Source organism: Poecile atricapillus, chromosome 9 (assembly GCF_030490865.1).
Source record: "Poecile atricapillus isolate bPoeAtr1 chromosome 9, bPoeAtr1.hap1, whole genome shotgun sequence".
Classification (NCBI taxonomy): domain Eukaryota; kingdom Metazoa; phylum Chordata; class Aves; order Passeriformes; family Paridae; genus Poecile; species Poecile atricapillus.
In genome coordinates, this window is record NC_081257.1 from 8,056,921 (window position 1) to 8,075,880 (window position 18,960).

The 18,960-nt window shown below is 46.5% G+C and overlaps 1 protein-coding gene across 1 annotated transcript; it reads left to right on the forward strand.

Annotated features, from left to right (window-relative positions):
• Positions 1-7,238: 7,238 nt before the first annotated feature.
• Positions 7,239-16,262, forward strand: CISH (cytokine inducible SH2 containing protein). Its single transcript, XM_058844849.1, has 3 exons — positions 7,239-7,992; positions 12,563-12,786; positions 13,236-16,262. Exons 1-3 carry the CDS (start codon positions 7,946-7,948, stop codon positions 13,736-13,738), a joined length of 774 nt encoding a protein of 257 aa, XP_058700832.1. The 5' UTR covers positions 7,239-7,945; the 3' UTR covers positions 13,739-16,262.
• Positions 16,263-18,960: the final 2,698 nt, after the last annotated feature.

Genomic DNA, 18,960 nt, shown 5'->3' on the forward strand with positions numbered 1-18,960 from the left:
CCGCCTTCCCGCCCCGAACCGCGCCGGGCTGCCGGCGGCGGGACCGGCCCGAGCCCCCCACAAGCGGCCGGGACCGGGCCGGGCCCGAGCGGGGAGCGGGAGCTCCCTCGTGGCCAGGTTCCACTGCTCGGGTTCCTCTGAACAACCCTGGCGGGGAACAACCCTCGCGGTGATTTTAAGGTGATTTAGGGCGGCGATTTTAATCACGATATGAATTTATTGGGGTAAACGGCCCCGATAGAGGAGGGAAATGAGGCTGCAGCGGCGGCGGCTCCGGGCTGGTACCGCAGCGCGCCCGCGCGGCGGCACCGCCGGCCCTTCCCCCGATGGCTCCTCTGGGGAGAATCGCCACGTTCGCTCCAAAGCCTGCGTTAAACAGGCTGTTGCAATGAGACCCGATAGCGGACAGTGATCTTTAAGGCGCTTGGCTATCGAAAGGGTGCTCTCACTACATGCAGTCACTAAACGCGACCAAAGACGCGGTCAGTGTTTCTCGGCACTTTCAGATGCACAGTCAGGATACTAAAAGTGATGGTTCCCACAGCAACTGTCGCTCATCGCTGGTGCACAAGAGTGTGGTTCCAGGGATGTGAAATGCTGATCTTTTTTCCCTACATGTGAAGATGAGTCATGCATCGAAATGGAGCTGTATTGGTATCACTGGAAGGAGCTTAAAGTTCACATGCTTTACAAGTTAAAAATACATTTGTCATTTTACGTAACATAATGGCATCTGGAGTTCTAGCAGATAGGAAAATAATTAAAAGGGCTAATGAGACCTTTCTCCAAGGAATAAAAAGTAGTTCAACTTAGCAGGATGCAGATCTGCAGTACATCACCATGTGATGTGACGCTACAGCAATTCTGCCTCAGGTTTCCCTTCCAGGCTTTCAGCAGTTCAGCTGTTGGAGAGCCTGGTCCCCTGATTCAGTTCACCTATTCTGGGCTAATCAAATCCCTGAGGAAAACAGCTATTTCAAATCTTTTCAGGTTTAGCTGTCAGCCTTCTTAGTCTTTGCATCACCTCCCACTGCGGTAGTCTCAGAGAAATGTATATGTAACTGTGAGCTCCCAGGTTCCAAACCTTCGATAACATGGTTCTGCGGTCACTGGCTTGCTGTGATTTTCCTTCCATGGCTTCTGCCTGTCTTTGCTTTTCTGTTTGTCCTGGATAGTAACTTGCTTCTCTTTGCAACAGGTAACTATTAGTCCTCTTCTTCGCATTCAGTCACTGGGGGGCAGACCCTTCAGAAAACTTCTAAATCTCTCTGGTTTCTTCTGCATTTTTTAATTTGAAAACTATACTTGCTCTCACCCATCTGTAGCTCCCATTCCTGGCCCCACTTTGGATCTTTCCATGTAACTCTCGCCCAAAAGCCTCTGGCTGCCCAAAGCAGGCAGGAGTTACACTGACTAGCACATTGAAGCTGGTACAAGACGATTTATGGCTCTATTCTAGGAAATATTAAATGTTGCAAAAATTCCAAGCAGATGTCTACTTAAGGGGTTGCTACTTTTTATAGTGTGTCAGAAGTAAGGAATTTCATTAAGAAACTATGACTCTAACTATTACAAGAATGAGTTTCTAAAAAAATCAGCTGTGCATGGAAAGCAAGGAGGAAAGATGAGGGAATGAGACAAGGATGTGTGAAATTACTTGGTTCTACATGTCTCAGTTATGAGCCGTCTCCTGATGAGAAGAGTTAAACTGGGAGGATACAAACCACATTTTTCAAGTAATGGGGTATCTCACTGGATGAAAAAGTTGTTTGAGTTCACTACCTGATGTTGCCTGGATATCCTCTTGGCAAAGTTCATCATTTTAGCAGTAATGAGTTTAAACAGGACAAAATACCTTAAAAATCCAATGTGAATCATAGTTAATATGGCCTTACATCAACCCTCTGCTAATTTCTACCACTGCAAATTCCTAAAAAGCCTTTCTAGCACCAGCCCAAGCATTAGGCAGCCTCACTCTACACAAGGATGACCCCAAAATAAAAATCAACTCCTGAAGCCTCTCTTTGTGCTCGTGGCAGGTGGAGCTCCATTAGCATTCTCTGGAGATGCTGATAGAGAGTAAACTGACAGGCCCACTGCAGTTCCTTGAGCCGGGGGACGTTTTCCATTCAAACAGATGTTTTTATTTATTTATTGATGTTTGGTTTTTGAAGTTAAAAAAAAATCCAAAAGCCTAAAACAGTACTATTACAGGCTAAGAGCCCACTACAGCAAAGGTTCTTTCATCTTCACAAAAATCCCTAACACTGTAAATTAAACATAATCCTATTTTTACCAGAAGTCCCCAACAGCAACAACACAAAACAATTTGAATTTCAAAAGAGAATTGGTAGCTCAGTTATGCCTTCTTTGTCCCAAAAAAAAAAAAAAAAAAAAAAAAAAAAGGCTTACAGGAGAAAGTAGCAAATATTAAGGCACTGTTCTATCAAGAAGCTTTGGGGCAGCATCCCCTTTCCTCTAACTGGTGTCTTAACCTGGAGAAGCTTTTTATTTTAGCTAGCACAAAGTTTGGATATGTTCTCCCTGGTTTTATCATGTCTTGGATATCACAGATACCTGCTTTACAAACAGCACCACTCTGTTTAAACAGAGAAGGTTCATTCTGGCTGTTCCACTGGGTATTTTCACTGCCTCTTTGCCATGCTGCAGCAATTCAATAACTGGGATCAAAGCTATTTCAGACTTTCAAATGTCTAATTTCCTAATAAAACCAAAATTAAATAACTGAGTTTGCTGTCATCTGGAGAGCTAGGAAAGCTGATGTCATCAAATGTTCTCTAACTGATGGCATATCTTGAGGAGTGATGCCTGAATGGTACAGGGATTGCAGTTTCCTTATACACAAAAGTTATTTGCTTGGGGGGTCAGCCCTTCCACAGCAATGTCTCATGGAAATCTCACCAGTTATGATCAAGAAATTATCAGCTGAAAACTTGTGAGTTGTTTTTCTGAAACTTTGCTTTGTCTGAGTAACAGCTCTCTATTTTTTTCTCTGTTGGTATGAGAAATCCATGCTCACAGGATGCATTATATAGATGTCACCAAAGAGAAAATCCTCTGTACTGTCAGGTTGAAGTGAGGACATGGCTTTGTTTGGTTGGGCGGTTGCAACAACCTTATTAAATCCCCCAGGAAGTTCTTCAGAAACTGCATCTGTGATATTAAAAGAAAGAAAGGGCAGCTCTACAGAGTAATATTTTGATATGAAGGAGAACAAAAGCAGCTTCTTGCAGGATCTTTAGTTTAGTCTGTCATGTACACAGTGGTCTGAAACACAAACTATATGCATGTTTTTTCACCTGTCTTTTGGCTCTGCTCCGGAGGTGTCTGTCTCAGACTTATCAAAAAGGCATGAAAAAAAAGCCGAACTCAAAAAGCTCATCAGCAAACAGCCTGGCTCTTTTCTCTCCTGGCTGACACAAAACCAGGTTTATAAAGTTCTTTCACAGGCAATGATCTTTACTGATGCTTTGTTGCTAGAACAACTTCTCTTTTATTCTCAACACCCCCTGCCCTTGTGTCAGTGGGATTACAGCATGGTTTCCAGGAGGAATTAAAATTCTGGCTATGAAGCAGCTTCTAGTTAAGGAAAGGGAAGTCTCAAGAACATCACTCTCACCATCTAGAGAGCCTGTCCTAGTACCTTTGTTCCTCAAGATGAATTCCTCCATGTCAGCACGTAGCAGGTATTTTCCTATAGAAATACAGATGAGCATAGAAAAACTGTTTTTTTATGCATGGCCTCAGGCATTCTATTACAGGTACCTTGTCCTTGTCAATGAGAAAGTTTTGGGAGGCTCCATCCATGTTCCTCCACAGCTTATTGATGGGGGGAGTCAGAGAGATACCAGCTGAACATTTCCTTTTCAGCAGACAGGAAAAGAAAAAACTTTTTTTTTTTTTAACAGAAGAATCATAAATCAAAATCATAAAAACCTTTCTAATCTGTCTACAGGAGATAGTGCTTCATTTTATGCTGCAGTAGAGCAGAAGAAATTAATCTCTTTCATTGAAACATCCTGCAACTAATGGGTATGACAGCATTGCCTGGTAGTTGTGGGGCGGCCTTCCAGACCACTCAGGAATACAATTTTTGCAGCATTCAAATCAAGCAGCAAAACTCCTAACAGATGCCACACTGCCTTGGTGTGACTTCTAGGTCACCATGTGCCACAAGCCTTGGGACAACAAATATGCTGAGCTCCTTATAATAACCCAGGTTATTTTTTCACAGGTTGAAATGAAACCCATTCCTTTCTGCACATCCCACTTCTCATGGAGCCAGCTCAGATGTCCCTGTATCCATGGCACATCCCACACCCTGGAGACTCCTCCATTGTTACTCACAAGGTTGGGAAATCAAAACCACAACATTAAATGAACCACCTGTTGTTGATTACAGGAATTGGTGTGTCCTACTCGAATAACGAGCTGGCCCCTCTAAACAAGGAACAGCTGCTTGTTATTGGTAACGCTGGGTCACTCAGAGTGTTCCTCAGGGTAAAGGCCAGGCAGCAACCAAAGGGGTGACTTATTTTCAGTCTTTCAAGCTACTGGTTAAGGTAAAATCCAGTCCCCGGGCACACAGACTCCTCTCAAGAATTTCGATTCTGGATGACACTTTTCATTTACACCAACTCTACAAGATCACAGGAATGTCCAAATGCCCAGCAGAAGCCGTGTAACACCCGCAGTGGGAAGGGACTCTGGCCACCGGTTTTTCCAAGCACACATTTAGCAGCAGATGGTGCTCTTGTGTCAGTGAACTTTCCTGAGGGACTAACTGCCTCGCTGTTCCTGGATTTTCTTCCTTGACTTTATTGCGAGTTTTGAGCTTTCTTTAATACCTTTCATAACTGAAGCCTAGCATTCAATTATATCACTCAATAATATTTCTTGCTACTGCCTCTGTAATGTCCTTATTATTCAGGACAGTACTCTGGAAAACCGTTTATATGAATATAAACTGGGTTTAAACAACTAATTAGTGTGAATGGCTGCAATTTATATTGACTGCAGGGCCTGGGACACTGGCACATCGGGCACAGTGTGCTCTTCCCCTCTTGGGGCATTGCCCTGTGCCCGAGGAGTGCCAGTGAGCACAACGTTCACACTGCTGAGTGCTCCTGACTTCAACCAGATCACTGATTTCTCAGATAAAACAGCCCAGGCATTAGCCTGATTTTTTTTTTTTATTTTTTTTTTTTTTTTAAATATGATCTCCTAAAGAAGTTTCCATTGCAAATTCAAGCTCCTTTCATTTATGTGCACACCCTCAGCTATTTCGAGACAATGCTCATCTCCCCGGGTCCTGCAGGGCCGCGAGCAGAGCGGCTCGGGTCCGGTGAGTGCGGCTGGAAAACCAGTGCTGGAGATTCTGCGGGGATGTTTGCTCTGCACAGCTCTGAGCGGGGCTTCCCTGAGCCTCAGATACAAATGGCTGCTTAGTCCTAGCTCAGAGCCGACACAAAAAGCCTTCTCTGGGCGAGGATCACTAGATGGAGCCCGATTCTAAGTGGAAAAAAGATGCAGACACCTCACTGCCGGCGCCGGGCTGCAGCGCTCCTGCCGGCACACCAAGCTGGGACCTCAGCATCCCCCCCGAGGCTGACGACGAATTAAATACCTTCCGAATGTGCAGGTTCACTGTGGTTTGCCGGAGACAAGAGCTGCTCCCAGCTCAGTCTAGGCAGTCTAGATCTGTTCAAAAGCATCGTGCTGCTGCGCCACCGACAGGTTTAAACAACCTCAGATTTAGACGTGAAGGGGCACAGGCACACAGGTGCCCTCTGCAACTCTGAGCCAGAGCTACAAAGAGGCCTCCGAATGATCGTCTGAATGTTGTGCTTGCTGTACACAGGAAAGGTGAGGATTGAAATTCCTCTGCCAGCCCCTGGCCTCCTCTGTGAATTTACACACATTCAGAGGAAGTGGGAGCTGAAGTCTGTCAGGCTCAGAAGCTAACTGGTCAAGGAGTGCCTGCAGGCTGACATTTCCACTCCCTTGACATGGCTCTCAGAGTACTTGGATGGATGGATGGATACTCAGGACACTTCGATGGCCCTCAGCACCTCTCTCTTCACATAGCTGTGTATTATTAGCAGCCCTCATTACTGCACTGCTCCTGATGCCCCTGATGCAGGACAGAAAACAGATGGAAGTGTGGAGGAGGCTGAGCAGCTGCCAAATGAAACTGCAGGGAGTGAAAGGCTGAGTCAGGAGCCGAACACAGGCTGCCTGCTCTCAGGCTCATGTCCATGAGGTTAGAAGGGAACACCCTTCTAACCTCACCCTTATCAGCATCCTGCCTTCCCTTCTACTCCCGGCCTCATCCACTTCTGAGTGTTCTGAGTGGTATAAGGAATATTTTTAAAGTATTCAACCTACTCCAATGGAGGTGGCAGATGTCTCATTCTCTCTTATCTTTAATAAGCGAAGAGGTGGCAACTCGTGGCAGGAAAAGACAAAAGCAACCAAGCTTTTGTTATAAAGTGTTCCAATATAAAAGGCTCAATAGCCCTAAAAGAAACCTAAATATTTCTTCGTGAGTTGCCAGATTTTAACTCGACAATATTCTATACAGGCAGGACAAAAGGGTGCTGGTGTAGCCTTTCCCAGGTGACTTTACTGAGCTGATACCTGACTCACAGCAGACTCTCAGGTGACCGAGACAACCCTTTTAAGACAATCTAAGCAGCGTGACAACCACACAGTCGCTGCCCAGAGTAGCAGACCCTGCAGCACATCTTCCTCCTACTCCCCAGATTTCACTGGAAATTGTCCCTCCAGTCCCACGGCCTTGCCCGTCCCCGAGCACCCGCTGCAGCGGAGCTCAAGCGACCCGGAGAGGCGCCGTCAGCTCGGGGGGGATGCCGAACCGCCGGGGAGGGGAGCCATAAAATGACACCGCAAAACTACGAATGCTTCAAAACAAATGGAAGCAAAATGACACGTAACTGCGAGACAATCAAAGGGATCAGCGCACAAGCCCGGGCAGGAGGCGGTGGGCGCTGCCGGCCCCGCCCCGGGCGGGCCCCGCGCATGCGGCGGCGGCGCCCATTGGCAGCGCCCGGCGCGCCGGCCCCGCGTTCCTGGAAAGTTCTTGGAAATGGATCAAAGGCGTTTCCGCGAACACGCGCGGCAGCGGCCCCGCACGGCTCCCCTCCCTCCCTCCTTCCTTCCCTCCTCCCCTCCCTCCCCTCCCCTGGCCGCCCCGCTCCGGGAGGGCTCCGCTCCGCTCCCTCCCCGGCCATGGCAGCATGGACGCGGCCGTGCTGGACACAGCTATTTATACCTTCTCTCTTTTTTTCTTTTCCCCCCTCCCCTCGTGGCTGATATAGGAAGAGTGATGCGAACACAATACGATTCCAGGAATCCCTCACTTCCTGGAACAGATTAAAAGGGACACACAAAAGATTACTAAGGAGGTCTGCCTTTTTTTTTTTTTTTTTTTTTCCACGGAGCTTCATTTCTCCGGAGCCAGCGCTGAGACAGGTCGCTGCTCCGGCTCTTCCCGCAGCACTCGGGGAGATCTTATTTATTGGTACCTATTTATTACTATTTCAGAGTGTTCTGAAGGAAGTTCAGTTCCTCTTTAAATATATGTAATTTCCTTTTTCTCTGGTTATTTTTTTTTAACTTTTTTTTTTGCTGCTGTTTTCTGAAAAGCAGAACAAGAATACATTATTTTTTCTAAAGCACTGAGAGTGCACGCATTTTCTTGGCCAAAGTTGCTGAAGTCTTTGTCGGACAGCTCGTCTTCTGCTTGGCTTTTCCTGTGTCTGAAACAACCTGCAGAAGGGGTTTGCTGGGACTCGCCAGCCTTCTCTCACCGTGAACCCCAGCTAGAGGCTGAACTCGCTGCTTCGGGAAAGCAAAGAAGGCAAGAAGAAGATAAATAATTTCCCACCTTCTTGAAGACTTAATGCTTTTCCCTTGGTCCGGGAGTGACATGATCCTCTGTGTTCAGGGGTAAGATACTCTGCAGCCTTCCGTGAAAAGCTGTGCTTTGATAATTGTAATTAGAAAGGTTCTCTGGGACAGTTTTTCACTCGTGTGTGTTGTCATGTGTGACTGTAATGGAATGGGAATGACTTTGGCTGGCCGAGTGCTGAGTTCTACGTGTCTGTCCTACTGTGTCTGGGTTTAGATTCCAAGGCCAGAATCACAGAACCATAAAGTATTCCTGATTTCCGTGCTTTCTATTGCTGAAAAACTACACAGTATTCAAAGTCTTTGGGAGAGTAAGAAATAACTCGGAGTGTGTTGTTCAGCGTGGTGGACACAGCACGAGTGTGAACATCAACCCAACACCATAGGTGCTCTCTAAAGTCCTCTTGGAATCAAACTGCTTACAGGGAAAAACTTCCCTGGAGTTTAGGTGCTTTGGTCTATTTTTAAGGAGATATTTATGCTAAATTAATTTCAATTTTGTGTAAATTTAAGTGTATGTACATATACATAGCATTCTGTAGAGTGAGAGCTACAGAGGGCACAGGGATAATTCCACATCTGCCTTCAGGAGAACAGGTGACATCCAAGTGCCTTCTCTGGTATCAGTACTGATGTGTTGGCACTTCAGTGTCCCTGTGACCAGCTCAGTTCATCAGCTGAGGAATACCTGGTGCACAGGAATCACCTGATATTTTTACACATTTTACTTGGAAATTGTGAGCATTTGTTTCAGTCTGAGCCATCATGTCAGATTTTCCTGTCACTCTGGTGTATGGTGGATTTTCCTCAGAGTAAAATCTTCCTTGTCTGCTTGCAATGACCGAAGCGTGGGGATTTTTCTGCTATTTCCCCCCTCTCCAGAATCTGTTCCACAGACAAGGAGAGCTCGTGCTTACCACTAATTTCCTACTACGCAAGGAGGTTTCTTTTCACTCTTATTTTCAGTCTGTAGCTGCAGTTCCTAGTTCCATGAATAGCCATGGCAAAGGGAATTTGGTTTTCAGCTTGGCCTTTGGGAAACCCTTATCTGAAGCTTTTCTCCAGCGTCAACATACCAGAGCTACTGCTTCCCTTACCCACCAAGAACTTATTATGGAGCCAGATGTGTGGATATTGTTCTTTTCATGTCTATTTTATTGCTCCATTTTCATTATCCTCTAGGATTTCATATATCCTGAACTCCATATTCTCCATCCTATTCAGACCAAGCTCCCACTGGAGTGTTGGGATGTGGCTGAGGGAAGGGTCACAGCTCCACACTTTTTCTTGTAGTGTTTATACTGTGTTACAAAGTTTAGCTTATCAGCACAGTAATTACAAAGCAAACACTAAATGGTCTCAGACATATCTGATTCTCCTGAATTTTCTTGCCGTTCCACGGCTTTCTGAAACACTAATTGCCAAAGCATAGGGAAGTTCATTTGCTGTTTCTCTGGAGAGTGCATCCAGCTAGACATGCCAAATTTCATATGGTTGTTTGCTTCTTCCTCACAGCTGTTGTACGAACACTTTGCTCTATTCAGTCCTGATTTTCCACGTCTTTCCTCTGCTTTCTCTCTTACAAGCACTATTTGCAAATCCTTTCTTTGCCCCACCAAAGGGCTGACTTTCTCATGTCAGCAAACCTTTTTCAACCTGTCCTTATCCCAGCAAACTCTTCTTAACCCTCTTGCAGGTGTTCTTGCATTAGAAGAACTATCAGCCATTACTTGCTGATCCCTCTGCTCTCCCATTCCTGTGCTTGGAGCTGCTCTGCTCCTGGCAGCAGCTCTTCTTTCTTCAGCCTACATACAAACTTGTTTAGGACACCAGCACCTCCCAGTCTGTCAAAATTTCTAATCCTTGTCCTCTCTTCCACCATGCTCCTCTGAGCCTACAGCTGCACTGGGAGGTTTTGTAGGGACATAAGGTAAATGTGTAGAAGGAAAATAGGAAATGTGTGAGCCCGGCCCTTCTCTGGCTGCAGTGGAAGGATCCCCACAGTGCCTACACAGGATCTGGGCTCCTCCAGCCTCATGTGGCACAAAGAGTAAGACAGCAGAGTACAAGTACAATGAGAAAACTCATCTCAAGCACATGGGCTCTGTAAGAGAAACCTACTGACAAATTCACACAGTTGATGTGCTTTTTGGAGGACCAAACTGTGAACTGGTACAGCCCTTGGACATAACAACTTTCCTCCCAATTCATGGCAGACATTTCCCTGTGTAGCTTTGCTCTCTCTCCCTTCCTTCCCTGCCTCTCAGCCAATTCTTAATTTTCTCTCTGAAGTTGGTATATAAAAAGAAAAGTTCCATGCTGTGAAAAATTTTCTTATGTTCCAAACCTTTCTGGAAGGGTAGGCCAGAAAAACTGTCCAGGAGAAAATAATTCAGAGAGATTTGGCACTTGGACTGCAGTATTCGAGTTCTGGGGAGTGAATGGTGCAGGACTGATTTTCCTTAGTATCAGTCACAGTCATTTTCAGCTCAGGAAACAGGTGGTATGAGAGACATTGCTCTGCCAGCAGGCCTGGGACACCCCCTTTGCACAGCACCAATTGTTAATTAGGTTCAGCACAGGCAAGGATCAGAATCACAGAATGTTCTGAGTTGAAAGGGACCCACAAGGATGATCAAGTCCAACTCTGAATGACCTGTATGGGGATCAAATCCATGAGCTTGGTGTTATTTGCACCATCTTCCAAGCAGCTGAGCTGGTTAATGGTCCTCCTTGTGCAAAAAGGGGGGTAATGGAGAATTTGGAATCTCCTTTCCCCAAGGAGACAGGTAGCTAGGCATTTGTGAAGACCATGACATTAAGAGGGAGTCATCCAAGTATCTTGAAAAATTGAGCCCTCAACACGTATAAATGTATCTCCAGGAGGATTTAAAAGAGAACTCAGAGCTTTCCCAACAATGATCTCCAGGTGTAAAAATATATCCAGATGTACAAAAGCCCCTGAAAATGCAGGTCCTGCGACCAAGGGTCCCTGGTGAGGACAGCAATCACTTTTATTCAGCCTGGCTTCCTACCCATTAATAGAAATTAAGAAACATAGATTAGATACCATGAAAGCCAAGCAGGTATCCTTCTTCTGAAGTGTGATTTTACACATGGAAAAAGAAAGAATGTTCTTTCCTAAATACCAGCAGAATAGCAGGGGTTTGCTATGTATTGCAAGGGCAAGAAGTATCCCTCTGTAAATTTAAATTTACCAGTGGTTTTACAAAACCATACTCCAAACCTCCATGGTTTGTTTAGAAATGCAGAGATGTGGAACTGATCATAGTTCTCACTTACAAGCTGTGAAGGTGTTTTCAGGTTGTCTCTAATCTACTTTCCTCCCACATATTTTCATTCTGTTCTCTGTCCCATACTTGATTCTCAGCAGTTTGAGGTGGTGGAGTGCAGCTATGATGAGATGCAGTCCAGCACATTTATTTATGTATCCAAAGTGGCTCTGTTCACATAGAGCACAGGGAAGGAGGAAGATCTGAAGGGAAGCACTTAGGACTTCAAAGTCTCCTTCTGCTTCTCTTCAGCGATGTGGGGAGGTGGCTGCACCCTGTGCCATCACTGTCAGCTCCAGTGGTGCTGTGGCAGCGTCACACTGAGGACTGAGTGCATTTCCCTCAGCCATCTTCTCTTTAAAATGTCTGAAAGAACACCTCAGGTGTTATGGGGATGGTGGGGGGATGTAACACAGGACATGCAGCAGGACAGGGGACACAGAGGCAAAGAGCTTACACACACTAGGACAGAAACTAATTTTAGCTCAGGAGCTTGCCTGAGAATGAAGACTTTCCTGGCCTCTGACATCCCTCCTCTTCCTGGAGCTCTGCTTTCCTTTAGCAATCCCTGTGCTGCTGAGGAGGAACACCCATGACCCATGAGAGCTCCACGCTCTGTGAAAATGCATTTAGATGCTGAATAGCTACACCACTTTAGGCCACAGGGGAATACATGTTCTAGCAGCCTGGCCATGGCAGAGCCTCCTCCTGCAGTCCTGCAGGGATTACAGCCACATTGACTCCTCCATTGAGCTGCTGACGGTGGGGTGGGTGTAGTGCACAGGCTTGGCTAAAAAAAGAATTCCCATTGTTCTCCTGCATGATCAGCTCACTCTGAGTTCTGATAGATTCATTTAGGATCGGGTCATCCTTGAGCAGAAAGTGGGTAGGACAAAATCCAAGCTATTCCCAATTCTGCTTCTCATTATATTGCAGCAAGTGACAATCCCACTGGCGGAAACAGAAATGCTCCAACATCACAATCATGTAAATGAAACCGTAGTGCTGTTGTAAAACTTACTGCCCCTCAAAATATGTATTAAAAGGCAACATCTAAAAATATCAGGTTCAAATCATCCTAAACGGCAAGACTGACCACCTTCTATAAGGCCAAAGAGGCAAACTCACTGTCCTTGTTTTTAAAGGCTCATCTTTAGCTGTGTTCCTTCCTCCCCCTTTGCCTTTCTCAGAAACAATGGTGCTGAGGATCTGTTTGCAAAACATAACACCTTGTAGTACAATGTAGCATGCACTGAAGAGACCCTGCAACTGATCTCAAGGCAAGGGGAAATAGCAGAGTGTGCCTTTCATTTCAGACCTCATCCTTTGCTGGCAGAGGAAAAGATCAGGAGACTGTCACTCAGGGGCATTGAGGAATTGTCAGAGCCTATCATGCAGCCTCTCCCAGTTATGGCCTTCCAGGAGGAGTCTGCGCCTGCCCTTGCAGCTCCAGTTCCAGACAGCAACCCACCTCAGACACGGGACCCTGAAGAAGACCTTCTCTGCATTGCAAAAACCTTCTCCTACCTGCGAGAATCTGGTAAGACTCAATTATTTAATTAATAAAAGACTCAATTCCCCACTTCAGACAGGAACCTGGTTCTGTCACAGCTGTGGCTGGCTCTTGTGCACACAGCAAAAGTATCCGCAGTCTCTACAAACTTATATCATGAACTAATTTATTGTTACTGAATTGGGAGAAGGAATTGCAAAAAGCAAACTGCTTTTTCTCTGTAAACTGCAGCTGCTGCAGCAGCCGCCAGCCTCATCCCAAGCCCCAGCACAGCAATGCCAAGCATAGGCAGGAAACCCTTAGAACTTGGTCATAATTTATGAAGGTCTTGCCAACTCTGGCTCTGGTTGCTTCCCAGGCCCTGAACACAGGGTTCCTGAACCCTGAACACGGTTGTTTCAAGGCTTCCCTAAATATACTGCCAATCCTATAATATGTTCTTTCCCTAACGAATTCCTTCTCGGATGTTTTTCCAGGTTGGTACTGGGGTTCCATCACCGCCAGTGAGGCCAAGCAGCATCTGCAAAAGATGCCTGAGGGCACCTTCCTGGTGCGGGACAGCACCCACCCCAGCTACCTGTTCACACTGTCCGTCAAGACCAACCGAGGGCCCACCAACGTGCGCATCGAATACACTGACAGCAAGTTCCGCCTGGACTCCAACTACCTGTCCAAACCTCGCATCCTGGCCTTCCCAGACGTGGTCAGTCTTATCCAGCACTATCTCACGTCCTGCACAACGGAAAGCAAGACCGAGGCTCCTTACCCGCCTCCGTCTCCTCTACCTCCCCTGCAGAAGGAGATGGCAGCAGCTGCCGTACACTTGAAGCTCATCCGGCCGCTGGGCCGCAAGGACAGCATTCCCAGCCTGCAGCACCTGTGCCGGCTGTGCATCAACAAGTGCACGGCCAACGTGGAGCAGCTGCCCCTGCCCCGGCGCATGTGGGAATACCTGAAGCAATATCCTTTCCAGCTCTGAAGCGCGGCCGTTCTCTCTCAGGCACGAACGACAGAGATACAACCTCGAGAGCTTTGTGTCTCTGTCCCGCTAAAGGTGGGCACAGCAAAGACCTGATTGTCAGCAGAGACTGCATCCATCTTTCCTCTCCCCTTCTCTTCACATCCATTCCAGCCCCAGGGAGGAGTGGGTTGTTCCAGTGAGCAATGGGGCACCAGCCGAGCTCTGACCCTCGGGCCCTGCCGGCAGTGGCTGAGAAGCTCTGTGGGCATGGCCACACTACTTGAATGTCAGAGTTGCCGTGACACCGGACATGTTAACGTTGTTATTTTTGCTATTTATTTCCATGGCAGTTTCTCTCCTCATGGTATTTTTAAAGCACCTTTTACTTTATTGTTTTTTTTGTTTCTTTTGTGGAATTAGAGATAGCATAAAGGCTCCCAGCCAACTGGCAGCCAAAGGTCTCTGGGAATTTGGATTTGGATTCACATCCAAACAGTTTCTGTTTGAGCCTGTCCCTGTGACAGGTTACAGGAGTCCACATCCAAGCTCTCCTAGGCTTCTGGGGTATGTGAGACTCAGATGACTGTATCCAGACCCACCTCTACAGAGGTAAAGACTATTTGTTTTTTCTTCCTTAGCTAAAGAGGGTATCACAACCTCAGAGCACAGTGGGAACTCCCAGAGATGTGTGCTGCATCACACGTGGACAGGAGACTTCTTTGAGGAAACTCTTCCTTGAGAGCTCTAAGCAGAGATCTGGATAGTGAGGTTGGACCAGGGAGCACTCATCCCATTTTTTTCCATCTTCTCCATCTCCAAAGGAAGTTTGTGACAAAACATTTCAAAACAAGCAATTAGAAACCAAATTTTCTCATATGCAGGCAGAAGGATTTCATTTCAGAGCACCCTGTATTTGGCTTGTGTTTTCAAAGTGCTGTTCCCTGATCTTGCCCTTGCCTGAGATACAGGACAGGACCAGGGTCTCCTTGAGCGGGGGCTCAGAGTCTGCTCTGCTGGGCTGCCCCAGTGACACGCACAACTTCAGGATATTTATTTATTTATTTATTTCTGGGGTAGCACTTAGGGGCACCTCAGCCCACAGAGCTGTCCTTGCTCCCTGCTGCCACGATGCCAGACTGCTGCATGCTGTGCTCCTGCCAGCATTAGTCACCGGCCGCGCGGCTTCTGCCTGCTCCAGGCTGGAGCACACGCTGCAAACCACAATCCGATGTTTCTGTTTGCCAAGGTCCAGACCTCTCCTCCCCACTGCTCTGACTTGCATGTTTGTTATCCATAATTAGGCTTTTGGCTCTGGGTTTCCTTCTCGCACCCCATCCCTTTCACCCCCTGCAGATGAGGCACAATGGCTCTTCCCCTGCTCTCTTACACGTAGGAGGGACAGACAGCAGATGGGATCTGCCCCAAACCAGCACAGACAAGCTGCCCCTTCCTCTTCATTTGCTGAATCCCATCATCTTCCCAGCCTTGCCATCAAGTGAGAGTAGAGGAGGGAACAGACAGGTTGCAGAAATTATAATTTGGTTTATTTTGCCCCTAAGACCCCCTGACTTGTTCTAGCAGGAATGAACATTAAGGATTCCTTGTTCATCATTCCCTGGGACCCTCTCTAAGGCTCTGTAAATCAGAATGGACAAATCCCCAGCTATAGCTGAGTGTTGGAAAAGAAGATGGAAAAAGATGGGATGGTGATCCAGGAGACAAGCTCAAAAAAATGGGTGAGTTTCTTCCACCCTATCTTAAAGCTGCCAAAAGGGACAAGATGGCCTGATGTGCTTTTTTTTTTTCTCTCCACATTTATACAAGTTTGTGCTGTTGCAAGCTTTGTTTTTGATACTTCGATGATTACAGTGTGCATGTGTGATGTCAGGTTTGCTTTTTGGTATATCCTTCCCCCTTGCCCTCTATGGCAGCAACCATGGGAAGGTACTGAGTGATAATGAAAATTTAGAAGGCAAAAAGGAAAACTTTTTAAAAAATAATATAAATGATAAACCACTGAAAAGGCTTCCTTTTATCCAAACACCTCTATCTGCCTGAGGACACTGGGAACAAGGAAACCACAGCTCTCCAAGGAGCAGCAGTGATCTCAGGAAGCCCACAGAGCTCAGCCACAGGCCTGGTAAATACAGCTTGGGAAAAATCAGTTGGAGAAATGTACAGCGGGAAAGGGCAGGTTGTTCAGCTCTCTGAAACTTGCCTCCTACTTGATTTGTTCTTTGTTTAGGGTGATGGGGAGGTCAAGCTGTGGGTTTGACTCACTGCCCCAAGAGATACCAGGAGCTCCTGGCTGACCCCAAACTGAAGGCCGTGAGCTCCTATGGGCAGGGACCAGCTCTGTTCTGTGTTTGTTCTGCATTTAGCACAGTAGGGATCTCTAGGTGCTACTGCAATACAACAAATAAACAATACAGTTACTCCAAAAAGTCAGTTTCTTCTATCTTGAGACAGTTTGTTAAAAATCATTTGACTCTGGATTTTAAATAAACATTTTAAGTATACTTTAAAGCCACTCAATGTAAAAGTCTTCAGTAAAATCCAAATGGACGAATTAATTTTCTGTTTAGAGAAATCCTCCCCAAGAATACAGGGCAAACACTTGACCATTTTTTTCAAACAAAACAAAAAGCCTTTTAACAAAAAAAAGGCCCTTCAGATACTGGGGGAATAAACACCAAAATCCTCAGTGTGGGCCTGGTTCTTTCTCCACACAGATGAGCAGCGGCAGATCCCAAGTCCCGATTTAATAAGGACTGAAGGCACATATTTTAAGGATGTGGCAGAACACAGGAATGATTCTTGTATTGTTTCCGTGTGCCACAGAAAACCAATACACTGCAGGGGAAAGAAGACAGAATATAAATGGGCAGATGATTCTTTGGGTGGGAGATCCAGGGGCTGTTGGGCTGCGGTGTCCCTGTACCTGGTCCAGCCCTGCAGCCTTCCCCTCTCATCACCTGAGACACCAGACAGCAGCTGGGGAAACCACAGGGATGTGGATCTGTCCTATAATGGCAGAGGCAGACAGGGGACACCCCATCTGTCCAGCTTCTGAAACACAGGGAACACACTGAGCTAACACTGCTACTGGGAGGTGACTTCACTGTGGTCCCTCCGTGCTCCTCTTCCAGGAGGAAAAGGATGTCCCCCCATCCTGCCCAAAGCAAGCATAATGTGCTCCCAACCCTTGGAAAATGGAAAATACACTAAGAAAAAAACCCCACTAACAAACTGAACTAGTTCCTCTCCCATCCTTTTCCCTCTGTGAATCCACTGGCTTCAAAGTTCAAAATACTGCTTTAAAGTATTCCTGAAGCACGTGCTGTGCTTCCTCTGCCAGCCATGGAGCTGACATTCCCTAGCTAATATTGTTCCCACAATCTCATCAATGTGAATCCATGGGTAGATTTCCATTGCACACCAAACCAGGAAATGTTGGCAATGCCATAATCTGTTCCAGATCAAGTTGTTAAACAAAAACAATCACCTCTCTCTTGGTATAATGGGAAATATTGAAAGAGAACTACACAGTGTAGAAGCAAAACACAAACTAAGTGGAAACACGAAAACAAAAGAAGGAAAAGCTGCATCCATCTTTACAAAGAAACTTTGCAAACTCTGGAAAAACCTGAGAAGAAAAATGCAGCATTTCTGACACATTATTGAGTGATTTCTTAATTTCTCAGCTGGGCTAAACTCTTCCTCTGAGTACACATAGGAAACCCTGCTGTTTCCTTTGCACAGGCTGAAGGTGGAGATGATTGACACGAGCCAGGCTGGTCCAGAGCTGCAGTCACACACGGTTTTACCTCATCAGCTGTTACCTTAACAACTCCCACTCCTGCACCTTCAGCACATTCCGTTAAAGGAAACAGGTTCATGTTCTGAAAACTGTGCCAAACCTCTGTGCAGACTGAGCTGATTTTTACAGTGGGGTTCCACATCTCCAGGAGCATTTGTGGCAATGCATGCTGGTCTTTATCAGCACTGAAGTACGGCTGCAACTCCTCTCCCAGTGACACCTGTACGGTTTGCTGAGCCAATGCACAACAATCTGGATTCTCTCTTGGTTTACAGTTTCTGTCTACAGATAGAAACGTGGGTGTGGAGCCCTCACAGAGTCTGAAAAGCAGACTGATAGGATTGGGAATAGAAATCCCATTCCATGAGTGAAACCACACTCCCATGGCCCACTGCCACAGCAGAACTCCCCTGCAGTTTGTCAGGCACATATGGTATCATTTTCTGTCTTAAATCATCAGCCTTCTGAAAAAGCAACACATGCAAGGGTAAAATAACCAGCTGACATGCACATATCCCTATCCTTCCTAACTTACTGAAATCTTAGTCCTTTCCTCACATCTTCTCAGGTGCCCAACATCCCCCAGTCCAAGCCAGGGGAACCAGCATCAAATCAGGTGAATCAGCAGAGTGTATTTACTTCTCTTAGGACAGAAGTGGACAGGTATTTCCAGTTACTGACCTATTAAATGTAATTTCTAGTCCAAATTCCATTGTCAGTCTTACCTGCCATCTATGAAATTAAGGGAATTAAAACCAAAATTAACTGGATACCGTTTGTGTGGCTGTTCTGCCAAACATGTTCTCATGTTCAAATCTGTCGGAAGCCAATATCACAGCCCTCTCCTATCTGTCCCTAATGGCTGCTGAGACCCTTGCAATCCTGGTGGAATTACAGAATCCTCTCCCTCAGCCCAGAAATCATCAGCAGTCCAGAGGTCTGGAGGGGAGGATAAAGCAATATCCAGTGAAGATGTGCCAGAACAACTCTGGATGCCAAGTAACATCCTCAAGCTCTCTCAGTTCTGGGCAGCATTGTCACAACATTCACATCATGCTGTCAGTGACCCCTACCCATTGTTCACAGGGGAAAAGGGAAAAAAACCCATCAGTCTGGGCAGCTCCTTATGAAAGAAGCCAGTCAGAGATAAAAATAAGGTATAACAGAGATCCACCCTGTCCTTGGGCAGAAACGTTCATCCTCTGTCTGTTCACAGCAAGCTGTGAACGGAATTGAATTTGGAAGAGGGAGTCCAAGGGAAGGCAGTGCTGCCAGCATTGCCCAACGCACGGCAGGCAGGAGGCCCCGGCGCTGCTCTGAGTGTTGGGAACACGTTCAGACTCAGCCATGTCTGCTCCCTGCCCACACCCAGCCTGCCTCCGTGGGTTTTTATAATGCCAGGTGCCAGTGCCCAGGGAAC

Bases quoted from the DNA above. Each gene is read 5' to 3' on its own strand.
- CISH (XM_058844849.1), top strand. From the start codon at position 7,946: ATGCTTTTCCCTTGGTCCGGGAGTGACATGATCCTCTGTGTTCAGGG. The intron at 7,993-12,562 runs GTAAGATACTCT...CTTTCATTTCAG, and splicing joins ATGATCCTCTGTGTTCAGGG to ACCTCATCCTTTGCTGGCAG. The intron at 12,787-13,235 runs GTAAGACTCAAT...ATGTTTTTCCAG, and splicing joins CTCCTACCTGCGAGAATCTG to GTTGGTACTGGGGTTCCATC.